At 36.9% G+C, this 21680-nt stretch overlaps 1 protein-coding gene across 1 annotated transcript in view; it reads left to right on the forward strand.

Moving 5' to 3' along the window:
- Window positions 1–21680, forward strand: part of LOC142341639 (lon protease homolog, mitochondrial-like) — a 128947-nt gene that overhangs the window by 102437 nt on the left and 4830 nt on the right. Inside the window, exons 16-17 of the mRNA XM_075392748.1 lie at window positions 3893–4146; window positions 13727–13891. Of these exons, the coding sequence (XP_075248863.1) occupies window positions 3893–4146; window positions 13727–13891 (419 nt within the window). The remainder of the gene's footprint in view (window positions 1–3892; window positions 4147–13726; window positions 13892–21680) is intronic.

Below are 21680 nucleotides of genomic sequence, written 5' to 3' on the forward strand. Positions count from 1 at the left end.
GGTAATATTTCAAACGATTTTTTGCCTTTGAATATTCTTTTACTGCTTATGACTTTTCTATGAGCAATTTGTTTTTGAATTAGTATAAAATCATGTTGTCTAGCATACGTACATTAAGGAAGAAGTATGTGTACCTTTTTGTCTTAATTGCAGTGATTAGAAAACTAAGTGTGCTTTAATTTGAGCATTCTTTATTTGAGTTTCTTGAGATTATTATCTGTCGTTTGCTTTCGCGATCTTTTTGAGCTTAGAATCTTGAGCTATTTGAGGGCAATTGATAGCCCTGTTAGTTTTTTCAGTTTACCAGTTGTTTGACCATTATGAATTTTCCGGCCCTTTTTAACATTACCAAACGTTTTCAATAATACAAAATTTTGCTGCATTTTGTTTCTCTTGGTGACAGTGGTTTATGTTTCAACAATCAGACCTGGAGAGGCAATGAGTTGAAGGTTTAATACAAAAGATAATGGCTTCCACTGCAATTACTGTTTTGTTTTTGAAGTTTTGACGCTTCGAGTCGCTTCCGGTTTTCTTCCGGCTATGTTTTTGTTCCGTCGTCTGACGCTCTTTTTTTTTCGTTTTACATTTGTTCATACAGCAAAGCTGAAAAAGTCAAATTTTCTGAATGACTTCTTTCTCTCACTAACGGCATTTGCGCGCGTGACGTCATTTCTCACTCGCTTTAGCGAAAGTTTTTAGTTAATTTGCGTGATTAGATTTTGATTATACGTGACGTACCTCACTCAATAAAATGACTTTTGCACTTTAAAACTTAATTTTAAATTGAATTTGTTTAAGGTCAAAGGAACTCATATGTGCAATAAAGGTCCCTAATAAGAGGATTCTGTGGAATGAATTTTAACAAGCTTTATTAATTTATCGCTGAATGTTTTTTAGCTTAGTTTTTTGAGCGGCGTCGATTTTTAAATTTAGATCTGCATCTGTTTCTATCTCTATTATATGGCACGCAGGTCTATTCTTTCGCAGCTATTCCGCCAATCGGCCGGCTATGTTTTTAATGTGTGTGAGCTCTATAAAGGGGAAAATTTATGCTTGTTAAGATAAGAAAAACATCTGAATGTTCATATATTTTTTGTAGATTGAGTCGGTTGCCTCATTAACTTGACTTTTGTTAGCTTCTATCTATACTCAACGTTACACAATTCTGTTTAGCAGCTATTTTGGCAATCTGAAGACTTTGTTTTCCTTTGTCATAACAAAATCTTGTATGAGATTAATATTGTCATTTCGAATAGACGTTTTTTTAATATGCGCATTAAGTCGGTGTTTATAATTCGGAGCAGTATTTTTGCTATTATTGATTTGTGTGTAGTGTGGGTAATCATTGCGTGCAATTTGCTCCCGACCATAGTTTAAGATTAGGGTTGTGAGCGTACATGGACACATGTGGCAGTAAGCGAATTTAGTTCCATTAAGTAAGCGATTATGCTCCAAGTTTGGATACATCCATCTCAATTATCCACGATGCCTGTTTTTAAGCGAGCGTGGACAACAGTGACAAGACTTTGCCGCTCGTGGCCAGATACCTTCGGTACACTTGTCTACATTGGCACTGTTGCCCGCTGTTAGTAAAATCGAACATGCCCTTTAGTAACAACATGCCCTTTGGACCGAAATCAATGAAAGTTTATTGGCGAATACTTAGAGAAATTTCTCACCAATAACAAATTGTGGATTAAGAAGCTAATTGGAATTTTTCAACTACCCATGTTACCGCTCAGAAGGACAATTAAATCTCTGAATTTGGTCCGAAGGAATTAATAGCCGCCGTCAGCCTCTCAACGGCTATTATTTACGCGCTCTCCTTTTTTAAATTCGCTTTACCTTTTGGTCACGGTTCTCGTTTAACATAAGTCACGATTTTCACGTTTGACTTTTGACTTACCTCACTCAATGTTTCAAATGAATGGATTTAAAATTTTTTCCCGCATCGAATTACGTAATTTAGTGAATACGATCAATGTCAAAAGAGCAAAATCAAAAGGAATTGGATAAACCGGTAAAGCCCGTTCTTTAAGTATTTTTGAATCAGGTTCATTAGAGTGGTTGGCTAGCTGATATTAAAATTAAGCTTAAAATCCCTGAGTTTAGAAACTGAAGTAAGTATAGGTTTAGAATCTAGCTGAAATTGCATTCTGAATTAGAACAATGTGCGTCAAGCGCGTTAGCGGCGGCGATTTTGCGGCAATTTGCCGGCTATGTTTACTTAACTAAGTTCAAGAGATAAGTTTGCAGGCTATCCAAATGCTCAAAATCGTGGACAATGGTTAAGTTATCCACCAAAACAAGTAATGCTATTAACTGGTTTTCGTCACCTCTATCTTAGGTTAACGTCTAGCCTTTTCAGCTAGGTAATAGGTGTTGCAAGTGTCTGTGTATCTTTTTGTTTGTGGGACTTATCTTAAAGTTAACACAATCTCTTTATTTATTATAAGCGTGAGCTCTTATTGACTAGTTTTTGTTCGTTCAAAGGACTCCTCGAAACCCGTCTTTAGTAGTCGCATTGAACAGCGAGGTTAATGGGGAACGTCGAGAGAGTTCATTGATCTAAAAAATTCGTAAGCTTAAAATGTGGAGGGGTGAGATTCAAACCAGGGCCAAAAGTCACGAGCAGTTTTTACGAGAGCAGTTAGTACTAGGGCTTGAAAGTATGCTCGCCCAGAGAAAAGATTGTGTCCTGGGCAATTCATTGTAAGTATCCTTGAATTTTTGATTGTGGGGTTTATGATAGAGTGTATGATAGAAGACAATCGTTTATTAGAAGTTAATCGCTCAAACAATTAAATCTCTAAATTTGGTTAGAAGTAATTAATAGCCGCCGTCAGCCTCTCAACGGCTATTATTTACGTGCTCTCCTTTTTTTTGTTCGCTTTGCCTTTTTATCACGTATCTCGTTTTACATAAGTCACGATATTCACGTTTGACTTGACTTACCTCACTCACTGTTTCAACTAAATGGATTTTAAATTATTTCAGGCATTGAATTACGCAATGTAGTTAATACTGTCAAAGTCAAAAGAGCAAAATCGAAAGATCAAAAGAAACGGGATAAACATACAAAGCCTGGTCATTAAGTCATAGTGCATTTGGTTATCAAAGTTCATTGAATAGATTGCTAGCGATTAGTATTATGGTTAATAGCTTTCATTTTGGAAGGTGAGTTATGTGTAATTTTAAAATCTAACGGAATATGCAGAATTTGCGCACCAAATAAAAAATTTTAACACTCAGAACAATTTTGTCGATTTCTATCTCTTTTTTTTCTTTTATCTGTTTCAATCCCAATGTGCGTCAAATCGCGGACAATGATTAAGTTATCCACCAAAACAAGTAATGCAATTCATTATTTTTCGTCACCTCTATCTTCGGTTAACGTCTAGCTTTTTCCTCGTGAATAACATTGGAGTTATATGGGAATTGGTGACAAAGAATTGGTGGTCACTGTTGCCCATGAAATTCCAAAACAACCTCAAAATCAGAAGTTCCATTGCACTTCGCAACATAATGGAGCATATTAAAGTCATATAGCACGCTAACTTGTACACAATAAATTTTTAGTGAAATGTTTCCACAATTTTAAATTATACTGAGCATTCAAATTTTGAACAACCCTGGCACGTTTAATTTGCTCAGCCATGATGTTTTTGTTGGTCAATTTTTAGATTTTGCCGATAGCTAATGCATGCAGTCTGGCAGATTTTACAAACAATTAATACCCTCAGGCAGTACTGAAATTTTCTCTTCTGATTGACAGCTTGAAACAAAATTAGTTTTGTTTTTGTGCTCCTGAAAGTTTACTCATTCGTCTCCTTGAAAATGGAAATGAAGGTTGTAGAAGTATTGGAGAAAAACAGAAGAAATCTGATTTTAGGTGGCTCAACATTGTACATTGAGACGACTGTTAGACCCCAAGTCCAGTCAGCACAGTCAGAAAACGATGCTTCGCAAGCAGCCACTCAGGGATCGCTGGAAGTTACCGGGAACCTTGGGGATGTGATGAAAGAGAGCTCGAAGATAGCTTTCACTTTTGCCAAGAACTTTATGGCGTCATTGCCCGAGGAAGAGGCGAGCAAAAGTGCCAAACAGTTTCTGATCTCAAACCACATTCATCTTCATGTTCCAGAGGTTGGTTTAGGGGAATATTATCTCTACTCTATTACATTTGTGGCATTTTTAACCGTTTAAAATCAGATAGCTGGGACTATTATTGGCCTTCTCTTGGTTGTTTTTTATCCAATTTTCATGATTTTTGGAGTCAAAATGAGGTGATGGTTTTGGTCACGCTGAGAGAGGACGTGGAGCGAAACAGCGAGTGGTTTTGCTGGGGGTGGGAAATTTTATCACCAATTTTGAAGTAGAGTGAGAAAAAGGGTGTTTGAACAAAATTCGCTTTCTCGCTACTGGTTTTTTTTTCACGTGCGGCAATTTGACTATGATTTTTACTGGTTTTTTTAGGTTTGTTTTTTAAATGGTCCCCCAGTGCATTCATATTCCATTCTAGGACTAGATTTTGTTTAGTTAATGAAAAATCGTTGAATTGCAGGTCAGGACTTGTTCTGCTATGTTTAGTTGTCAAGATTTTTTTAAGTCTTTTGATTAAGTCTTTGGTCAAACTTGATTTAGCTCACTCTCAAAAATGACTTTTCACTTCCCGTGTTGAGAAATTCTTCGGATTTAAACATAAGAAATCGTCGGTTTTCGTCGCTTTTACTTCGCCAAAACCGATCAAAGCCCTTACGTTTTTTTTGTCGTTTTGATCGGTTTTCGTCGGTATTTTAACGTAAGAATCGTCGGTTTTTGCCATTCTAAAAAGATCACAAACCGGACAGTCCCTGCCAGGATTCGAACCTTGGACCCCTATATTACTAGCCACCTTCTCCTCCACTGCACCACTTGTCACTTAGTTTTACTCTATTTCTTTTGTATTTAAAACAAATTGAGACTGACAATACCGACAAAAAATGACGATAATCGACGCTTCTTTCTGCCAAAACCGACAATACCGACGAACACTACGCTAATCGACACTTCTTACATCAAATACCGACAATACCGACGAAAACGTGGATAATCGACATTTCCTCCATAAAAAACCGACCAAATCGACAAAAGTCGACCAAAAACGACAGTTCTTGCTTCGATTTCGTCGCAATTTCTCAACCCGGGTTTCATTATGACTTTTCTGTACTTTATTTCTAGAAGATTTCTAGAAGATAAGGTGAACTGAGTTTGTGTTACTCTAATTTAAATTTATTTGAGAGCAGCTAATGAAAACAACAATCAAAGTTATACACCTATTATTTTAAATGTAAGTCGCACTTGGGCGCAATGGTTAACAGCGCTCCTATCTTCACATGTTTTAACGATCCTTATACATGCAGCCTACTCCACCATGCTTTAAGCTCCCGATCTGTGTATGTTTTTGAGCTGATTAAGAATGCAGCTTAACAAAAACAGACGAGACAAAATGCCAATGACCAAAAATTTGTGTATGTAGTTAGTTGAATAGACAAAAGCAACAGGCGTCGGTAGCGCAAGGGGTTAGACCTGTGACTGTGAAGCGATGGGCATGGGTTCAAGCCCGAGTAGGGGAGGAAATGGATGCCTTTTGTACTGGGAAAAAATTTTGGGATTTAGATATCTTTTTTTCTGTTCTTCATAGCTTTCCTTTTAATCGTGCTCTTATATCTTCCTTTCGTTCTTTATTCGCTCATTTGTTCTGCATTTCATTCCCTTCCGTTCATCTATCTATCTATTATTTAAATGTAAGTCGGACTTGATTGCATTGGTTTTCAGCGGTACTATCTTCACAAGCTTCAACGATCCTTAAACGTGTAGCGTACTCCACCATGCTTAAGCTGCCGATCTGCTCATTTATTTGTGCTCATAAAGAATGCAGCTTAACAAAAACATGCGAGACAAAAAGGCAATGACCAAAAAATTTACGTATGTAGTCAGTTGAATAGACCAAAGCTACAGGCGTCGGTAGCGGAAGGAATTAAACCTATGACTGCGAAACGTTGGGTATGGTTTCAAGCCCAAGTAGGGGAGGAAATGGATGCTTAGTGTACTGGGGTAACATTTGGGATTTGATATTGTTTTTTTCTGTTCTTCATCTTCTCGTTTAATCGTTTTCTTTATCTTCCTTTCGTTCTTTAATCACTCATTCGTTCTGCATTTCATTCTCTTCCTTTAATCTATCTATCTGTTATTATAAATGTAAGTCGCACTTGGGCGCAATAGTTAACAGCGGTACTATCTTCACATGCTTTAACGGTCCTTAAACATGCAGCCTACTCCACCATGCCTAATCTCCTAATCTACACATGTTTTTGTGCTCATTAAGAATGCAGCCTAACAAAAACAAGCGAGACAAAAAGGTAATGATCAAAAGTTTGCCTATGTAGTCAGTTGAATAGACAAAAGCAACAGGCGTCGGTAGCGCAAGGGATTATATATATATATATATATATATATATATATATAACGGTAAAGCGATGGGCATGTTTTCAAGGGCAAGTAGGCGTGGAAAGGGATGCTTAGTGTGATGGGGTAAAAATTTGGGATTTGGTTATCGTTTTCTTCTGTTCTTCTTCTCTTTTCATCCTTTTCTTTACTTTTCTTTCGTTCATTCTTTATTCACTCATTCGTTCTGCATTTCATTCTCTTCCTCTCAACTATCTGTCTATTATTTTAAATGTAATTCGCACTTGGGCGGAATGGTTAACAGCGCTCCTATCTTCTTATGCTTTAACGATCCTTAAACATGCAGCCTACTCATGTTTAAGCTCCCAATCTGCACATTTTGTTGTGCTCATTAAGAATGCAGCTGAACAAAAACAAGCGAGACAAAAAGCCAATGATCAAAATTTTGCCTATTTAGTCAGTTGAATACACAAAAGCAACAGGCGTTGGTAGCGCAAGGGATTTTGTATATGACGGTGAAGCGATGGGCATGGTTTCAAGGCCAAGTAGGCGTGAAAATGGATGCTTAGTGTACTGGGGTAAAAATTGAGATTTGGATATCGGTTTCTTCTGTTCTTCATCTTATCTTGTAATCGTTTTCTTTAACTTTCTATCGTTCTTTATTCACTCATTCGTTCAACAATTCATTCTCTGCCTTTCATCTATCTGTCTATTATTTTAAATGTAAATTGCACTTGGGCGCAATGGTTAACAGCGCTCCTATCTTCACATGCTTTAGCGATCCTTAAACATGCAGCCTTCTCCACCATGCTTAATCTCCCGATCTGCACGTTTTTGTGATCATTAAGAATGCAGCGTAACAAAAACAAGCGAAACAAAAAGCCAATGAACAAAATTTTGACGTATGTAGTCAGTTGAATAGACAAAAGCAACAGGCGTCGGTTGCGCAAAGGATTAGACCTATGACTGTGAAGCGATGGGCATGGGTTCAAGCCCGAGTAGGGGAAGAAATGGATGCTTAGTGTAGTGGGGTCAAAATTTGGAATTCGGATTTATCGTTCGCTATATCTTCCTTTCGTTTTTTATTCACTCACTCGTTCTGCATTTCATTCTTTTCCTTTCATCTATTTATCTATTTGTTATTTTAAATGTAAGTCGCACTTGGGTGCAATGGTTAACAGCGCTCCTATGTTGGCATGCCTTAACGATCCTTGAACATGCAGCCTACTTCACCATGCTTAAGCTCCCAATCTGCACACTTGTTTTTGTGCTCATTAAGAATGCAGCTGAACAAAAACAAGCGAGACAAAAAGCCAATGATCAAAATTTTGCCTATGTAGTTAGTTGAATACACAAAAGCAACAGGCGTTGGTAGCGCAAGGGATTAGACCTATGACTGTGAAGCGATGGGCATGGGTTCAAGCCCGAGTAGGGGAAAAAATGGATGCTTAATGTACTGGGAAAAAATTTTGGATTTGGATATTTTTTTTCTGTTCTTCATAGCTTTCCTTTCATATCGTTCTCTATCTTCCTTTCGTTCTTTATTCGCTCATTTGTTCTGCATTTCATTCCCTTCCGTTCATCTATCTATCTTTTGTTTAAATGTAAGTCGGACTTGAGTGCAATGGTTTTCAGCGGTACTGTCTTCACAAGCTTCAACTATTCTTTAACGTGTAGCGTACTCCACCATGCTTAAGCTCCCATTCTGCACACTTGTTTTTGTGCTCATTAAGAATGCAGCTGAACAAAAAAAAGCGAGACAAAAAGCCAATGATCAAAATTTTGCCTATGTAGTTAGTTGAATACACAAAAGCAACAGGCGTCGGTAGCGCAAGGGATTAGACCTATGACTGTGAAGCGATGGGCATGGGTTCAAGCCCGAGTAGGGGAAGAAATGGATGCTTAATGTTCTGGGGAAAAATTTTGGATTTGGATATTTTTTTTCTGTTCTTCATAGCTTTCCTTTTAATCGTTCTCTATCTTCCTTTCGTTCTTTATTCGCTCATTTGTTCTGCATTTCATTCCCTTCCGTTCATCTATCTATCTTTTATTTAAATGTAAGTCGGACTTGAGTGCAATGGTTTTCAGCGGTACTGTCTTCACAAGCTTCAACTATTCTTTAACGTGTAGCGTACTCCACCATGCTTAAGCTCCCATTCTGCACACTTGTTTTTGTGCTCATTAAGAATGCAGCTGAACAAAAACAAGCGAGACAAAAAGCCAATGATCAAAATTTTGCCTATGTAGTTAGTTGAATACACAAAAGCAACAGGCTTCGGTAGCACAAGGGATTAGACCTATGACTGTGAAGCGATGGGCATGGGTTCAAGCCCGAGTAGGGGAAGAAATGGATGCTTAATGTTCTGGGGAAAAATTTTGGATTTGGATATTTTTTTTCTGTTCTTCATAGCTTTCCTTTTAATCGTTCTCTATCTTCCTTTCGTTCTTTATTCGCTCATTTGTTCTGCATTTCATTCCCTTCCGTTCATCTATCTATCTTTTATTTAAATGTAAGTCGGACTTGAGTGCAATGGTTTTCAGCGGTACTGTCTTCACAAGCTTCAACTATTCTTTAACGTGTAGCGTACTCCACCATGCTTAAGCTCCCATTCTGCACACTTGTTTTTGTGCTCATTAAGAATGCAGCTGAACAAAAACAAGCGAGACAAAAAGCCAATGATCAAAATTTTGCCTATGTAGTTAGTTGAATACACAAAAGCAACAGGCGTCGGTAGCACAAGGGATTAGACCTATGACTGTGAAGCGATGGGCATGGGTTCAAGCCCGAGTAGGGGAAGAAATGGATGCTTAATGTACTGGGGAAAAATTTTGGATTTGGATATTTTTTTTCTGTTCTTCATAGCTTTCCTTTTAATCGTTCTCTATCTTCCTTTCGTTCTTTATTCGCTCATTTGTTCTGCATTTCATTCCCTTCCGTCCATCTATCTATCTTTTATTTAAATGTATGTCGGACTTGAGTGCAATGGTTTTCAGCGGTACTGTCTTCACAAGCTTCAACGATTCTTAAACGTGTATTGTACTCCACCATGCTTAAGCTCCCGATCTGCTCATTTGTTTGTGCTGATTAAGAATGCAGCTTAACAAAAACAAGCGAGACAAAAAGGCAATGACCAAAAATTTGCGTATGTAGTCAGTTGAATAGACCAAAGCTACAGGCATCGGTAGCGCAAGGAATTAGACCTATGACTGCGAAACGATGGCTATGGTTTCCAGCCCGAGTAGGGGAGGAAATGGATGCTTAGTGTACTGGGGTAAAATTTGGGATTTGGATATTGTTTTTTTCTGTTCTTCATCTTCTCCTTTAATCGTTTTCTTTATCTTCCTTTCGTTCTTTAATCACTCATTCGTTCTGCATTTCATTCTCTGCCTTTCATCTATCTATCTCTTATTTTAAATGCAAGTCGCACTTGGGCGCAATGGTTAACAGCGGTACTATCTTCACATGCTTTAACGATCTTTAAACATGCAGCCTACTCCACCACGCTTAAGCTCCCGATTTGCACATGTTTTTTGCTCATTAAGAATGCAGCTTAATAAAAACAAAACAGGCGCGAAAAAAACCAATGATCAAAAATTTGCGTATGTAGTCAGTTGAATAAACAAAAGCATCTGTCGTCGGTAGTGCAAGGGATTAGACCTATGACGGTTAAGCGATGGGCATGGTTCAAGCCCGAGTAGGACCGGAATTGCATGCTTAGTGTACTGGCGTAAAGTTTTGGGATTTGGAGATCTTTTTCTTCTGTTCTTCATTTCTTTTTAATCTTTTATCTTCGTTCTCTATTCACTCATTTGTTTTGCATTTCATTCTCTCCCTTTCATCTATCTGTCTATTTTTTTAAATGTAAGTCGCACTTGGGCGCAATGGTTAACAGCGCTCCTATCTTCATAAGCCATAACAATCCTTAAGCATGCATCCTACTCCACCATGCTTAAGCTCCCCATCTTCTCATATTTTGGTGATCATTAAGAATGCAGCTTAACAAAAAAAGGGAGACGAAAAGCCAATGCCCAAAAATTTGCGTATGTAGTCAGTTCATTAGTCAAGAGCAACAGGCGTCGGTAGGGGAAGAGATGAGACCTATGACTGCGAAGCGATGGGCATGGGTTCAAGCCCGAGTAGGGGAAGAAATGGATGCATAATGTACTGCGGTTAAAATTTTGGATTTGGATATCTTTTTCTTCCGTTGTTCATCTGTTTCCTTTTAATCGTTTTTTATATCTTTCTTTCGACCTTTATTCACTCATTTTTCTGCAGTTCATTCTCTCCCATTCATCTATGTATCTATTAATTTAAGTCCAAGTTGCACGTGGGCGAAATAGTTAACAGCGCTCCTGTCTTCACATGTTTCAATGATCCTTAAACGTGCTGCCCAAACCGTGCTTAAGCTCTTGATCTGCAGGTTTTTTTGTGCTCATTAATAATGCTGCTTAGCAAAAACCAGCGAGACAAAAATATCCACTGACCAAACATTTGCGTATGTGATCAATTCAATAGACAAAAGCAACAGGAGTCTGTAGCGCAAGGGATTAAATCTATGGCTGTGAAGCGAGGGGCATGAGTTGAAGACCGATTTGGGGCTGAAAAGCATGTACTTGGATTACAAAAATAGTATTTGGTTGTCTTTTTCTTCCCTTCTTCACTTCTTTCCTTTTATTCGTTAGTTTTACTTTTCTTTCGTTCTTTCTTTATTTCATTCTTACTGCATTTGAAAGTTCAATAGGCGTAAGCAATAAGCGTAGGCATACTTAGCGTAGAGGATAGAGACCCATGACTGTTCAACGAGGAACAGGGCTTAGAGTCCAATTAAAACCGGAATAATTTCCTTGACCACAACTTTGAGAAATATATTTTCTTTTTCGCTGCTTTTATTTCGTTTCTTTTCGTTTTTTCTTTTCTTTCTTTCCAATCTTTCTCTTATTTCAGATTTTGGCTCCTAGTCTGCTCCTGTTTTGCGCTCATTAAACTTGCCAAAGTAGGTGAGCCATTGAAGCCATTGTCAAGAATTTTGCTGAGTCAGAAATAGGAATAGACAATAGATAATAAACGTGTTTTGCCACCATGTATAAGCTCGTTATCTGCACAACATTTAGTGCACTTTAAACATGCAACTCGGCAAAGCAAAAAATGTCGCTTAACAGAAATTTACTGCTGCATAGGGTAAAAGACGGAAAAATACGCGTCGGTAGCATAGGCGTTAAAACCTATGCCCGGTAAATGAAGGGCATATTGGTTCGAGCCGGAGTTGGCACGAAACATAAATCCTAATTTCTTTTAAACCTTCTATTCCGTTGAAGGATTTTTCTTGTGATGTTTGCGGGCCTGCTAGTTCTTATTAAAATTGAAGCAATTTGGTAGTTAATAAAAAGCAGTTAAATTTCTTATTATTTGCTCTCAAACGGCGTTTATAGCAATTATATTAGTCCTGTGGTTATTTTTATGCAGTTTTTGGTTGAACAATTTGGCTTTTCTTCCTTAAAAACGGGATAAACAGGTAGCGGCCGGAGGGTATTAAGTTATCCTGGAGCCTTTCAGCTAACTAGACTCCAGGTATGCGATTCACAGAAACTGTTTTGGAGACTTATACTTATGATGTGAAGGTTGGCCCCCACATCAGCCCCCCTCTCACTTTACGCCCTTCTCCACCCCTGCACATCGTTCAGGCCGCAAGGGCCCCGTGCAGCCAAAAACCACCCTCCGACCGTTACCCCACCCCCACCCCACTGTTGCCCCCCATCACCCCCCATCACCCCCCCCACCCCCCCCCAGGTGCCCCCCTCAGCTGCTGCGCTCACCTCACGCCCCTTCAGTTAAACTAAAGCTAGCCTCACTAAACCATGGCTGGACAAGCCCAACCGCTCTCCGGTCTTCTGAGAGCAATTCCCTGACGTTAGTTTTTCTTTCTTCCTTCTTGTTCACGTTTTATCTCGCACTTTCTATCTCCCGTTCCTTAACTGTTTTGTTGATGCGGCACTTCAGCTGCTGTGCCGTGATGTCATCATCTATTACCCTCACCTCACAACCCTTATATTATGCTGAGGCTAGCCTCACTAAATCGGAGCTAGCTACTGACGAAGCAAACAGCTCGCCTGTTGTTTGAGAGCAATTCGCCTGACGTTGGTCGGTTATGTTTATCTTGAAACTGCAGATCTACGCAATCGCGTGTAATTTTTATAGCTGCGATGCTGTAAGTTGAGGGGAGCTACATTGCCTTGTCCGTGTTTTTTTTTGTTTCCTCGTCTGACGCTCTTTTTCGTTTTAGATTTGTTCACACAGCAAAGCTGAAAAGTCAGATTTTCTGAATGTCTTCTTCCTCTCACTAACGGCATTTGCGCGCGTGACGTCATTTCTCACTCTCTAGCAAAAGTTTTTGCGTGATTAGATTTTAATCATACGTGACTGACCTCACTCAATAAAAATGACGTTTGAACTTTAAATCTTAATTTTAATTTGAATTAAATTAACGTCAAAGGAACTCATATGTGTAATCAAGGTCCCTAATGAAAGGGCTTTGAATTTTAACAAGCTTTATTAATTTTTCGCTGAATGCTTTTTACATACCTTTTTGAGCGGCGTCGATACCTTTTTCAATTTATATCCGTTTCTATCTCTATTATATGGCACGCAAGTCTTTTCTTTCGCAGCTATTCCGGCGATCTGCGGGCTGTTTGTTAATCTGCCAGCTGTGTTTAATTCGCTCCGTAAGTCAGAGAGTGGACCTAATATTTTTTAGTTATGTAGTTTTTTCCAACCAAATATGTATCTGTTTTTCGGTAAAGCCCTTATCGATATCCGAAATCGTTTTAAAATCGGTTTGGTTATCAGAGGTTGCTCATATTTTGCTGATTTTCCCAACAAGGATTTATTTCAAATGTAGGTTCTAATCGCCGCAAAGTTTTACGCTAAGCGTAGCTATATTAAGGTAGTCTTGATTTGTTATCTCACGCTGATTGAAAGCGCGGCTGTTGAAAAATTTATTCTGTTTACTGATGCGTGCGTGACTTCTTACTTTTATGAATGATTCAATTAGGAATACTCTAATTGAATGGTATTTGAAGGCAACTTTCCTGTACATAAGTATAATATTACTAAACTCGTAAGTTGCCCAATTAGAGACCGATTTAAAGTTAAGTTTCAAATGAATTTGCGCGTGGTTTTCCATAATTAGAGGTCAATATTATCTAGAATCAATCGAGAACAGTAGAAAAGCTTGGTACATTTTTCATCATTATTATTGATGACATAGGTTCTCTGGTTTAGGGTGCGACTCCAAAAGATGGTCCAAGCGCTGGCTGTACAATAGTGAGTGCACTGTTGAGTCTGGCCATGAATAAGATCATAGCTGATGACTTGTCAATGACTGGAGAGGTGTCGCTAACTGGCAAAGTGCTCCCTGTAGGAGGAATAAAGGAGAAAGTCATAGCTGTAAGTAGTCTTCTATTGAATTCGTTCTATTAAGCAACAAATGACGAATTCAAATGGAATCAGATACAATAAATTAGTGCCTCGAGGAGGATTAAAAGAGGTTCAAGCTGACAGAGGAGAAGTAGAGAGAAATTGCATGGATCCTAACCTGGTAATTGTTAAAAGATGAGATTACCTCCATAATTTTTCTAACATATCGATGTTCTTGATCAATAACCGCGAAGCGATCACGAGGCAGAGGCAATCTCATCGTTGTTTTTACCACTCGAAGATGAGTATTCTACAGGTTTTTACGAATCCAAGAGAAATATTGGTATTACACAGGTATTTAATAGCCGCTGTCAGCCGCTCAACGGCTGTCATATAGGCACTGTCCTTTTTTTTCAATTCAAAGAATTCAATTTTTATTGGGTCTTTTTTACGAGTCAGAGAGGAGTTATGGTGATCTATTTTTTTTAAATCGCTGATTTCTAAAAAGAGAAACACTGAATTACCTGAGTATTTACAGACTAGTGTAAAAATCCAGGCAGTGTATTTTACATGTATTCTGTTATTCTAGTAATTATTACAATATTACAAAAATTGTATTTCAAATGAGATAAGTCACGTTTTCAATCATTAATTATTGAGAGAAGTTACACCTACATTAATTACCAGTGCGAACAAATCCAAATTTATTTTATAATTTTTGCCTTAAGAAGTCACGAAAATTTGAAGTCACCCCAGGAAACTCACCAGAACTATAATTTTAGTAGTTAGCAACAAACTGTTTAAGGAAAAAATCTCTTAGATTTCTTTTAAATGTAGCGTAATTACATGGGCAGAAAAAAAAGATTTTTAGGTAAATTGTTCAAAACTTCAATACCTCTTCGGATTACGCTTTTATCGTAATGTTTGTACCTACTAACAGTTCGATGAAAAGACTTTCCAGTTCTTCAATGTTTAAAGCAGTCAAAAGTAAGCAGCGAGAGTCCATTACGACTATTGAATGCCGGTTTTCGATTAGTAATTAAGGGACATGTAGCAAGTTATACTGTAGTCAAGCAGGAGGCGGACATGTAGTATTTTCTGCTGGGGCTTAACATCTGCTGATGATTCGGTTTTCGAACGATGATAAAACGCTTCTATTGCGCAGCTTAATTAATTTTCTAACGTAATGATTGAATTGTTATCAACAGTACTCAATAGTACGGCTGGAATTGTAAATGGCTAATTACTAACCAATTGATCATAACAGGAAGTAGATTTTTTGGTCGGCAGTCCCGCAAGTTGTATAAGCATTTAGTACTTGGGTCAATTTTCGAGAGCAGATTCTTAACCTCTGTTTGATGGTTGATTTCATTATCTATAGTTTCACCCAGATTTTTCACTTGCGCTTTTCCGACAATTTTTTGTTCTCGAATTTGTAGTGATTGTAGTTGATACTTTTTGCCAAATACAATATTTTCAGTTTTATCTGCATTTAATTCAAGTGCCAGTGACGTAAAGTAGTCCAGTATATCTTCTGTTGAGTGCTCAAGTGACTCTTTACAGAACAGTATGGTCAGCGTGTTGGATGATTTCACACGTTTTTAGTTCTTTATCGTTTACATATAGATTGAATGAAATGTTTTAGAACTGTACCCTGGGGGACCCCATGATGTAATTGAATCCAGTCCGAAGTTTCATCATTCATAATTACCCTTTGCATCCTACCGCTTAAGAAACTTGATAAAAATTTTACTGATGATTCATTGAGTCCAAGACATTTCAATTTTTTTTAAAATAGCATAGTACTGTTTATTGAGCCGAAGGCTTTAGAGAGATCAAAAGAAGCACATGTAGTAAACTTGTTTTCATTCAATTCATTTCTAACACGCTCTGTGAAGTAAACTAATGCGTCTATTGTAGAATATTTTTTCCTGAAACCAAATTGCCTGTTGGTTCATTTTTTTGCATGCAAATAGTCCTCCATCTGCGCTTTGTAAACTTTTTCAGAAGTTTTTGTGAGAGCAGTTCGAGTAGAAATTGGTCTTCTAAGGATTCATGTTCTCATGAAAAGTCTTTTTGCAACTTGATGGAAAGTTTGTTTTAAGGGAGGAGGATGTCGAAAACGTCACGTAGTTTGCTAAATTTATAATTCAAGAGATTTGCAATTTTCTGGTCTGTTATAGTTTCACCAAATGAGTTTCCATTTTTCAATAGATGTCGCTGTTTTACTTTGATTTCTAACTTCTTTCTTTAAATTCCATTTTAAGAGCTCGGATTTGTATGTTTGAATGAGCTGTTTTTGAAAGGAGTAGAAATCATTTTAAAATTTTGAACCCACTGTTTTTATTTTTCCCAAATTTAATGAATTCATTTAAGAGCTTGTCACGTTTGATTTTTTCTCTCGTCGTCGAGACAAATTTTTTAGCTAATGAATAAATGAGTTTCTCGTTACGTACAAATATTTTTTTATGGGAGCATGCATTTGTATAGCTTTTGGGAAGATTTTTCGAACTGAAAAAGTTTTTTCTTTGCATCTTGGTTTGAGTAAAATTCACACCAAATTGAGCATTCTATCGTTTTCTGGAATTCAGACTTATCGTAGTTCCTTTTGTCAAAAATTTGTTTGATCCTCGCTCTTTTTTGTACCAGTTACAGTTTTGATAATGATTAGTTGGGCGAAATGATCACTGCTGATCAATGACTCCAAAGTGGCAACTAATAATGTCTTCAGATATTTATCGGTTTTCAGAAAATCTATGAGCGTTTTATTGCGGGATGACTTTCCTGTGGGGTTCCTAACCTTTATTGGATTCAATTGGTAAGGTCATAAAATGGTATCCAATTTTTGTTTTTATTTTTTGCAGAAATAGTTCTAATTATAGTTACCCATAAGAAGTATTTGATTGTTTGCAGTAGTTGCTTTATCAATGTTTAGAGCCAAATTGTCCCGAAATTCATCAAGTTTTGTTATTGTTATTTCTACCCACAGGCTCTCAAAACTTTGAGTTGACTGGTTTAAATCTTACTTTACTTTGGAACTTTTTTGGAATTAAAAGCAGTAATCCCCCTCCTTTACCTGTTTCTAGATCTTTTCTGAAAAAAATGGAATGAGTTATTGCAAGGATTCACTGAAAGACCAGAATCGTGTCACTCAGCCAACTTTCTGTTTTTCCATATACACAATTAGTCCCAATATTGTTAATTACAGCCTTAAATTGTGTACTATTTTTTTGCTGATACTACAAGCATTTAAGTGGAATATTTTAAAGCTGACAGGTTGCTTTTTTTGAGATTTCAAACACGTCTTTATAAATGGAGAGGGAACCAGGGTTGAGTTCGATGTCTCCTGTTTTTGAAAAATGTAAAATTAGGGCAATTACTGCATGGAGTAGAAGACTGGATGCTAGGAAAAGCGTTAGATATAAAGTTTCTATCGGAAATTGTTTGTTTCTTTTGGTTATTGATAACGCTCTTGTCGTTTTTGAGAAAACTGTTGTGCCATCTTGTAGAATCAAAATTTTCAGTTTTTTTCGTATTTTTCAGAACTTTTAATTTTTGTGTTGTTGATCCTCTATATGCGTGAAAAACAAAGTCACTAGTAATATTTGCATCGCTTTCTAATTTGGCAACAATGCTTCTACCAAAAACAATATTGACTTGCTCATTTTTGTGTTCAATGGCGTCGAACTCTCTTACCTTCTCAGCAAAAGAGACATTTGCTTTTGAAACCGCAACCTGTTCAGGGGTCGCGTCTGAAGTCACATAAGCTCATGATGAGGAACCCTCCGGTTGTCGGTTCCTCTCTAATTGTTCTTTTTAATAACTTGATATAACTTTTTCGATAAGGAGTTCTTTGCTTTCAAGTTTTTGATAAATCTAAATATAGTTTGTACGTTTAATACATACATAAAATAATCTTTTTATTGTATTGCCAATCATCAAGAGAAAGTGGTACAGAGAGGGAATGCAAAGCAGAGGTTTGTTCTGATATATCAATTGACATTTTCAATGATTGAGGTTAAAGAATTTTAATTTTTTGGATGTACAGTTTCAAGGGTTTTCTCAAATTTAGGCCAAATTCGCAATTTTTTTTTTGATAAAGATAGCATTTGAAGGTTACTGTTTTACAACGTTTAAATTTAGAACGTTTCACATCCTTTAATTTTGTGTATTAAAGGATGTGTTTTAGAGGAAGTCAGATGCCGCACGTGAAAGCAAGTGCTTAAGTAAATCTGCTGAACAAATGTCAAAAGCAAAGAGAATTTTCATGCAGTATTCTAAGCGAGCGAGAAGTGTAAAATGTGGAAAAATTGTGTTTTTTTAAATCACGTGCGGCTTTTTTGAAGTGGTGTTTAGCCTTAGCGCTTAACTTTTTCAGCCGAAGGTGTTTATCTCATGTATATTGGCTAGTAATACTATATGTTGGCGTATTTTTACCATCTGTTTACCATTTATTATACTAATAGGTGATATTTTTTAGCCAATTCTGCGCTTTTTGCACTTTTACGGTCTCTTCATTTTTTAGCAATTGGGGTTTTTTTATGGTTCAACTTAGTCTTTTAGTGTATTTGGTGATCTTTTGATCTCTATTTATTTTGAGTTATCTTCGTTAAAGAAAATGGAGTAATTTAAATCAAGTTTTGGCTTCTGATTTTTGTTTGCTAGTTAATCAACAAGTGTTTTATAAGTGTTGTTACTAAGAGGTGACAAGTCAATGGTAAATAGTGTAGTTTATTTAAAATAAATCATACAAATATGCAATTCATGTTTTTTTGTTGCTTGTTTTTCTTTAATTGTTGATTCGGATTTCTGACAGGCGGGCTAAAGAAAGTTTATAGAGGGTTATCGCAAAGTAATTGATTGGAAGGAGTTTTTTTGCGATTTGTAGGAAGTTATGTAAACAAAAAAAGTTATGTTTTCTTCATGTTGGCTTTGCAGGTTGTTTTCCAATTGGTATTCGTTTTTTTTGAAAAGAACATTTTTTTGCAATTTTTTTGCAATGGCAAATTGTGACAAAATTTAATCCAATTTTAAGTTTAACAGGTTTGGTTTTTCTCATTATGAAACCGTTTTTTAATAATTTCATGTTAAAAATATTCACAAAAGATTTGAGGCACGTTTTAGTTGCTCAATAGTTAGCTGGGTTCTTAGTGATTTGCTGCTTTGAGGACGCTGCGGAGTGTTCCGGCGTTGGTTCTTTCGAAATCTTTTCACACATGTTTGATTTTTGAAGTCAAGTCAAATTGAAGTGATGATTTTGGCAACTGGAAGTGGAGCGAAAAATCGAGGGCTTTTGCGGCATGAAATAAATTTATTTGCTTTCTGGCGTGTGATTTTTGTTCACATGTGGACATGTGGTATTTTGACTTTGATTTTTGCTGTTTTTAATAGCCGACGTCAGCCCCTCAACGGCTATTATTTAGGCGCTCTTTTGTTTAACTCGCTTTACCTTTTGATCACATTTTTCGTTTTACATAAGTCACGACTTTCACGTTTAACTTCTGACTTACCTCACCCAGTGTTTCAACTGAATGGTTTTAAAATCCATTCACTCATTGAATACGCAAGATAGTGAGTACAGTCAAGGTCAAAAGAGCAAAATCAAAAGAGACGAGATGAACTGATAAAGCCCGGTCATTAAGTCATTGAGAATTAGGTTATCAAAGTTCATTAGAGTGTTTGCTAGCTGACATTGGTATTAAGCTTATCATCTTTCAGTTTAGAAGCTGAATTAGGTATAGTTTTTGAATCCAACTGAAACCGCATGCCGAATAAGAACACTTTTTGACACTGAGAAAAAATAGAAAAAGTTCGGTCAATTTTTATTTTTCTGTTTCAATCACGATGTGCATCAAGCGCGTCAACGGTGGTTATTTTCCCGCAATCTGCCGGCTACGTTTTCATTTGTTATTGGATTGTTTTTCTAAATGGTTTTCCCAATTCATTCATAGTCCATTCTTTTGCTTGGCCAGTGAAAATTCTTTGAATTGTTTCAGGACTTGTCCTGCTATGTTTGTTAATTCGGTTTACCGTTTGATCGCATTTTCCGTTGTACATTGGTCACGATTTTCATGTTTGACTCGTGACTTACCACACTCACTGTTTCAACAGTGAATTATGCAAGGTAGCGAGTACGGCCAATGTCAAAAGAGCAAAAGCAAAAGAAACGGTATAGCGCGCGGTCATTAAGTCATAGTGCATTAGGTTATCAAAGTCCTAAAAAAGCGGGTGGAGGAGTAGCTCTTCTCGGGAGCAAAGAATATCAATTAGCAACAATAAAGACCTCTGCAAGCAATGATATGCAAGTTTTAACGGCAAATTGCGTTTCAAAAAATCAGTGTTTTGTAGTAACGATTGTGTACAAGGCTCCACAAACGGATATATTAACATTCCAAAACTTTCTTCTGGAACATCGTTCTGCCATGGGAGCAAAAACCAATCCGATTTTATACGGGGACTTAAATATAGATTTCTCAAAAAATGATAAAAAAATTTTCTGAGGGAAATCGGCTCCCTAAACCTTTACCTAAAATCAAAGAAAAATGAGCACACAAGAGAAACGATCAGAAGCAATTCAACTTTAGATGTTTTTTTTCTCAAATTTTGAATGTGAAACAGAGGTTCTGAAAACAAAAGTGGCAGACCATTATGGAGTTTGTTTGAAAGTAAGTGACCTTAACGATAATGAAAACAACACCAGAAAAGATGAACAAGAAAAACAGAGAAACTGGAATGCTCTGAACAAGTTTACTAACGTCCTTGAGTTAAATGTTGAATTGTCAATACAACTTAAGTCAAAAGATTTTTTTCGGTTATGCACAGCGGAGGAAGGAATTCGCAATCTCGAGAAAACTATAAATAAAACTCTGGATCTCATAACTCCTAAAAAATCATCACACACAAAAAAAAGACGAAACTGGATTACCAACGAAGTTAAAAATGCTTGTTCCAAAAAACAACGTCTTTGGAATAAATTTTTGCAGTCCAGATCACAAGAAGTAAAAAAACAATACAACTTTAAAACAACAAAACGAAAACACTAGTAAGAAACGCCAAAAGGAACTACTACGAAAAAATTTTCGATAAACAAAATGATTCTAATGGCAAAAGTTTTTATAGGTATCTGAATCAAATTTGCCATCCGAATAAAAAAGGAAAATCAGAAATCACAAACACAATTGACTCTGAAACACTCAATAATTTCATTTTAAATATTGGACCCTCGCTTGCAAAGACAATTGAGAAACCATATGATGGGAATATGATTAATCGGGTTGTTGATTTTTTTGTTTTAAAGCCGATCCAAAACGACGAAGTGAAGTCAGAAATAAAGGAACTTGTTGGGAAAAAGAGTTCCGATTATATGGGTTTAATAAACCATCTTCTAAAAACAATGCAGTCACTAGTGGATACCTCACAGACATCTTCAACAAAATCATAGATGAATCACATTATCCCGAAAGCTTAAGGGTTTCAAAAGTTTTGCCAATTTTCAAGGACGGATATCCAAGTGAGCCGAACAACTACAGACCAATTTCTTTAGTATCAGTATTTGGCAAAAAACAAAACAATTTGCTTTTCTTAGTAAGAGATCAACAGTCGATGCCTTAACAGAAATGCTAGAAAACATTCAGAGATTAAGGGAGAAAAATGTCCCGGCTCATTGTACTTTGCTTGACCTCTCAAAAGCATTCGATACTGTTGACCACAGCATATTGGTAGACCAAATATGGTTTGAGAGGCAAAATCGAAGAGATTCTCAAATCTTATCTTAAAGATCGCAAACAATTCGTTCGATATTAAGGGAAATCTTCCTCAA

The sequence above is a fragment of the Convolutriloba macropyga genome, chromosome 6 (assembly GCF_964194025.1).
Source record: "Convolutriloba macropyga chromosome 6, txConMacr16.3, whole genome shotgun sequence".
In the NCBI taxonomy this organism is placed as follows: Eukaryota; Metazoa; Xenacoelomorpha; order Acoela; family Convolutidae; genus Convolutriloba; species Convolutriloba macropyga.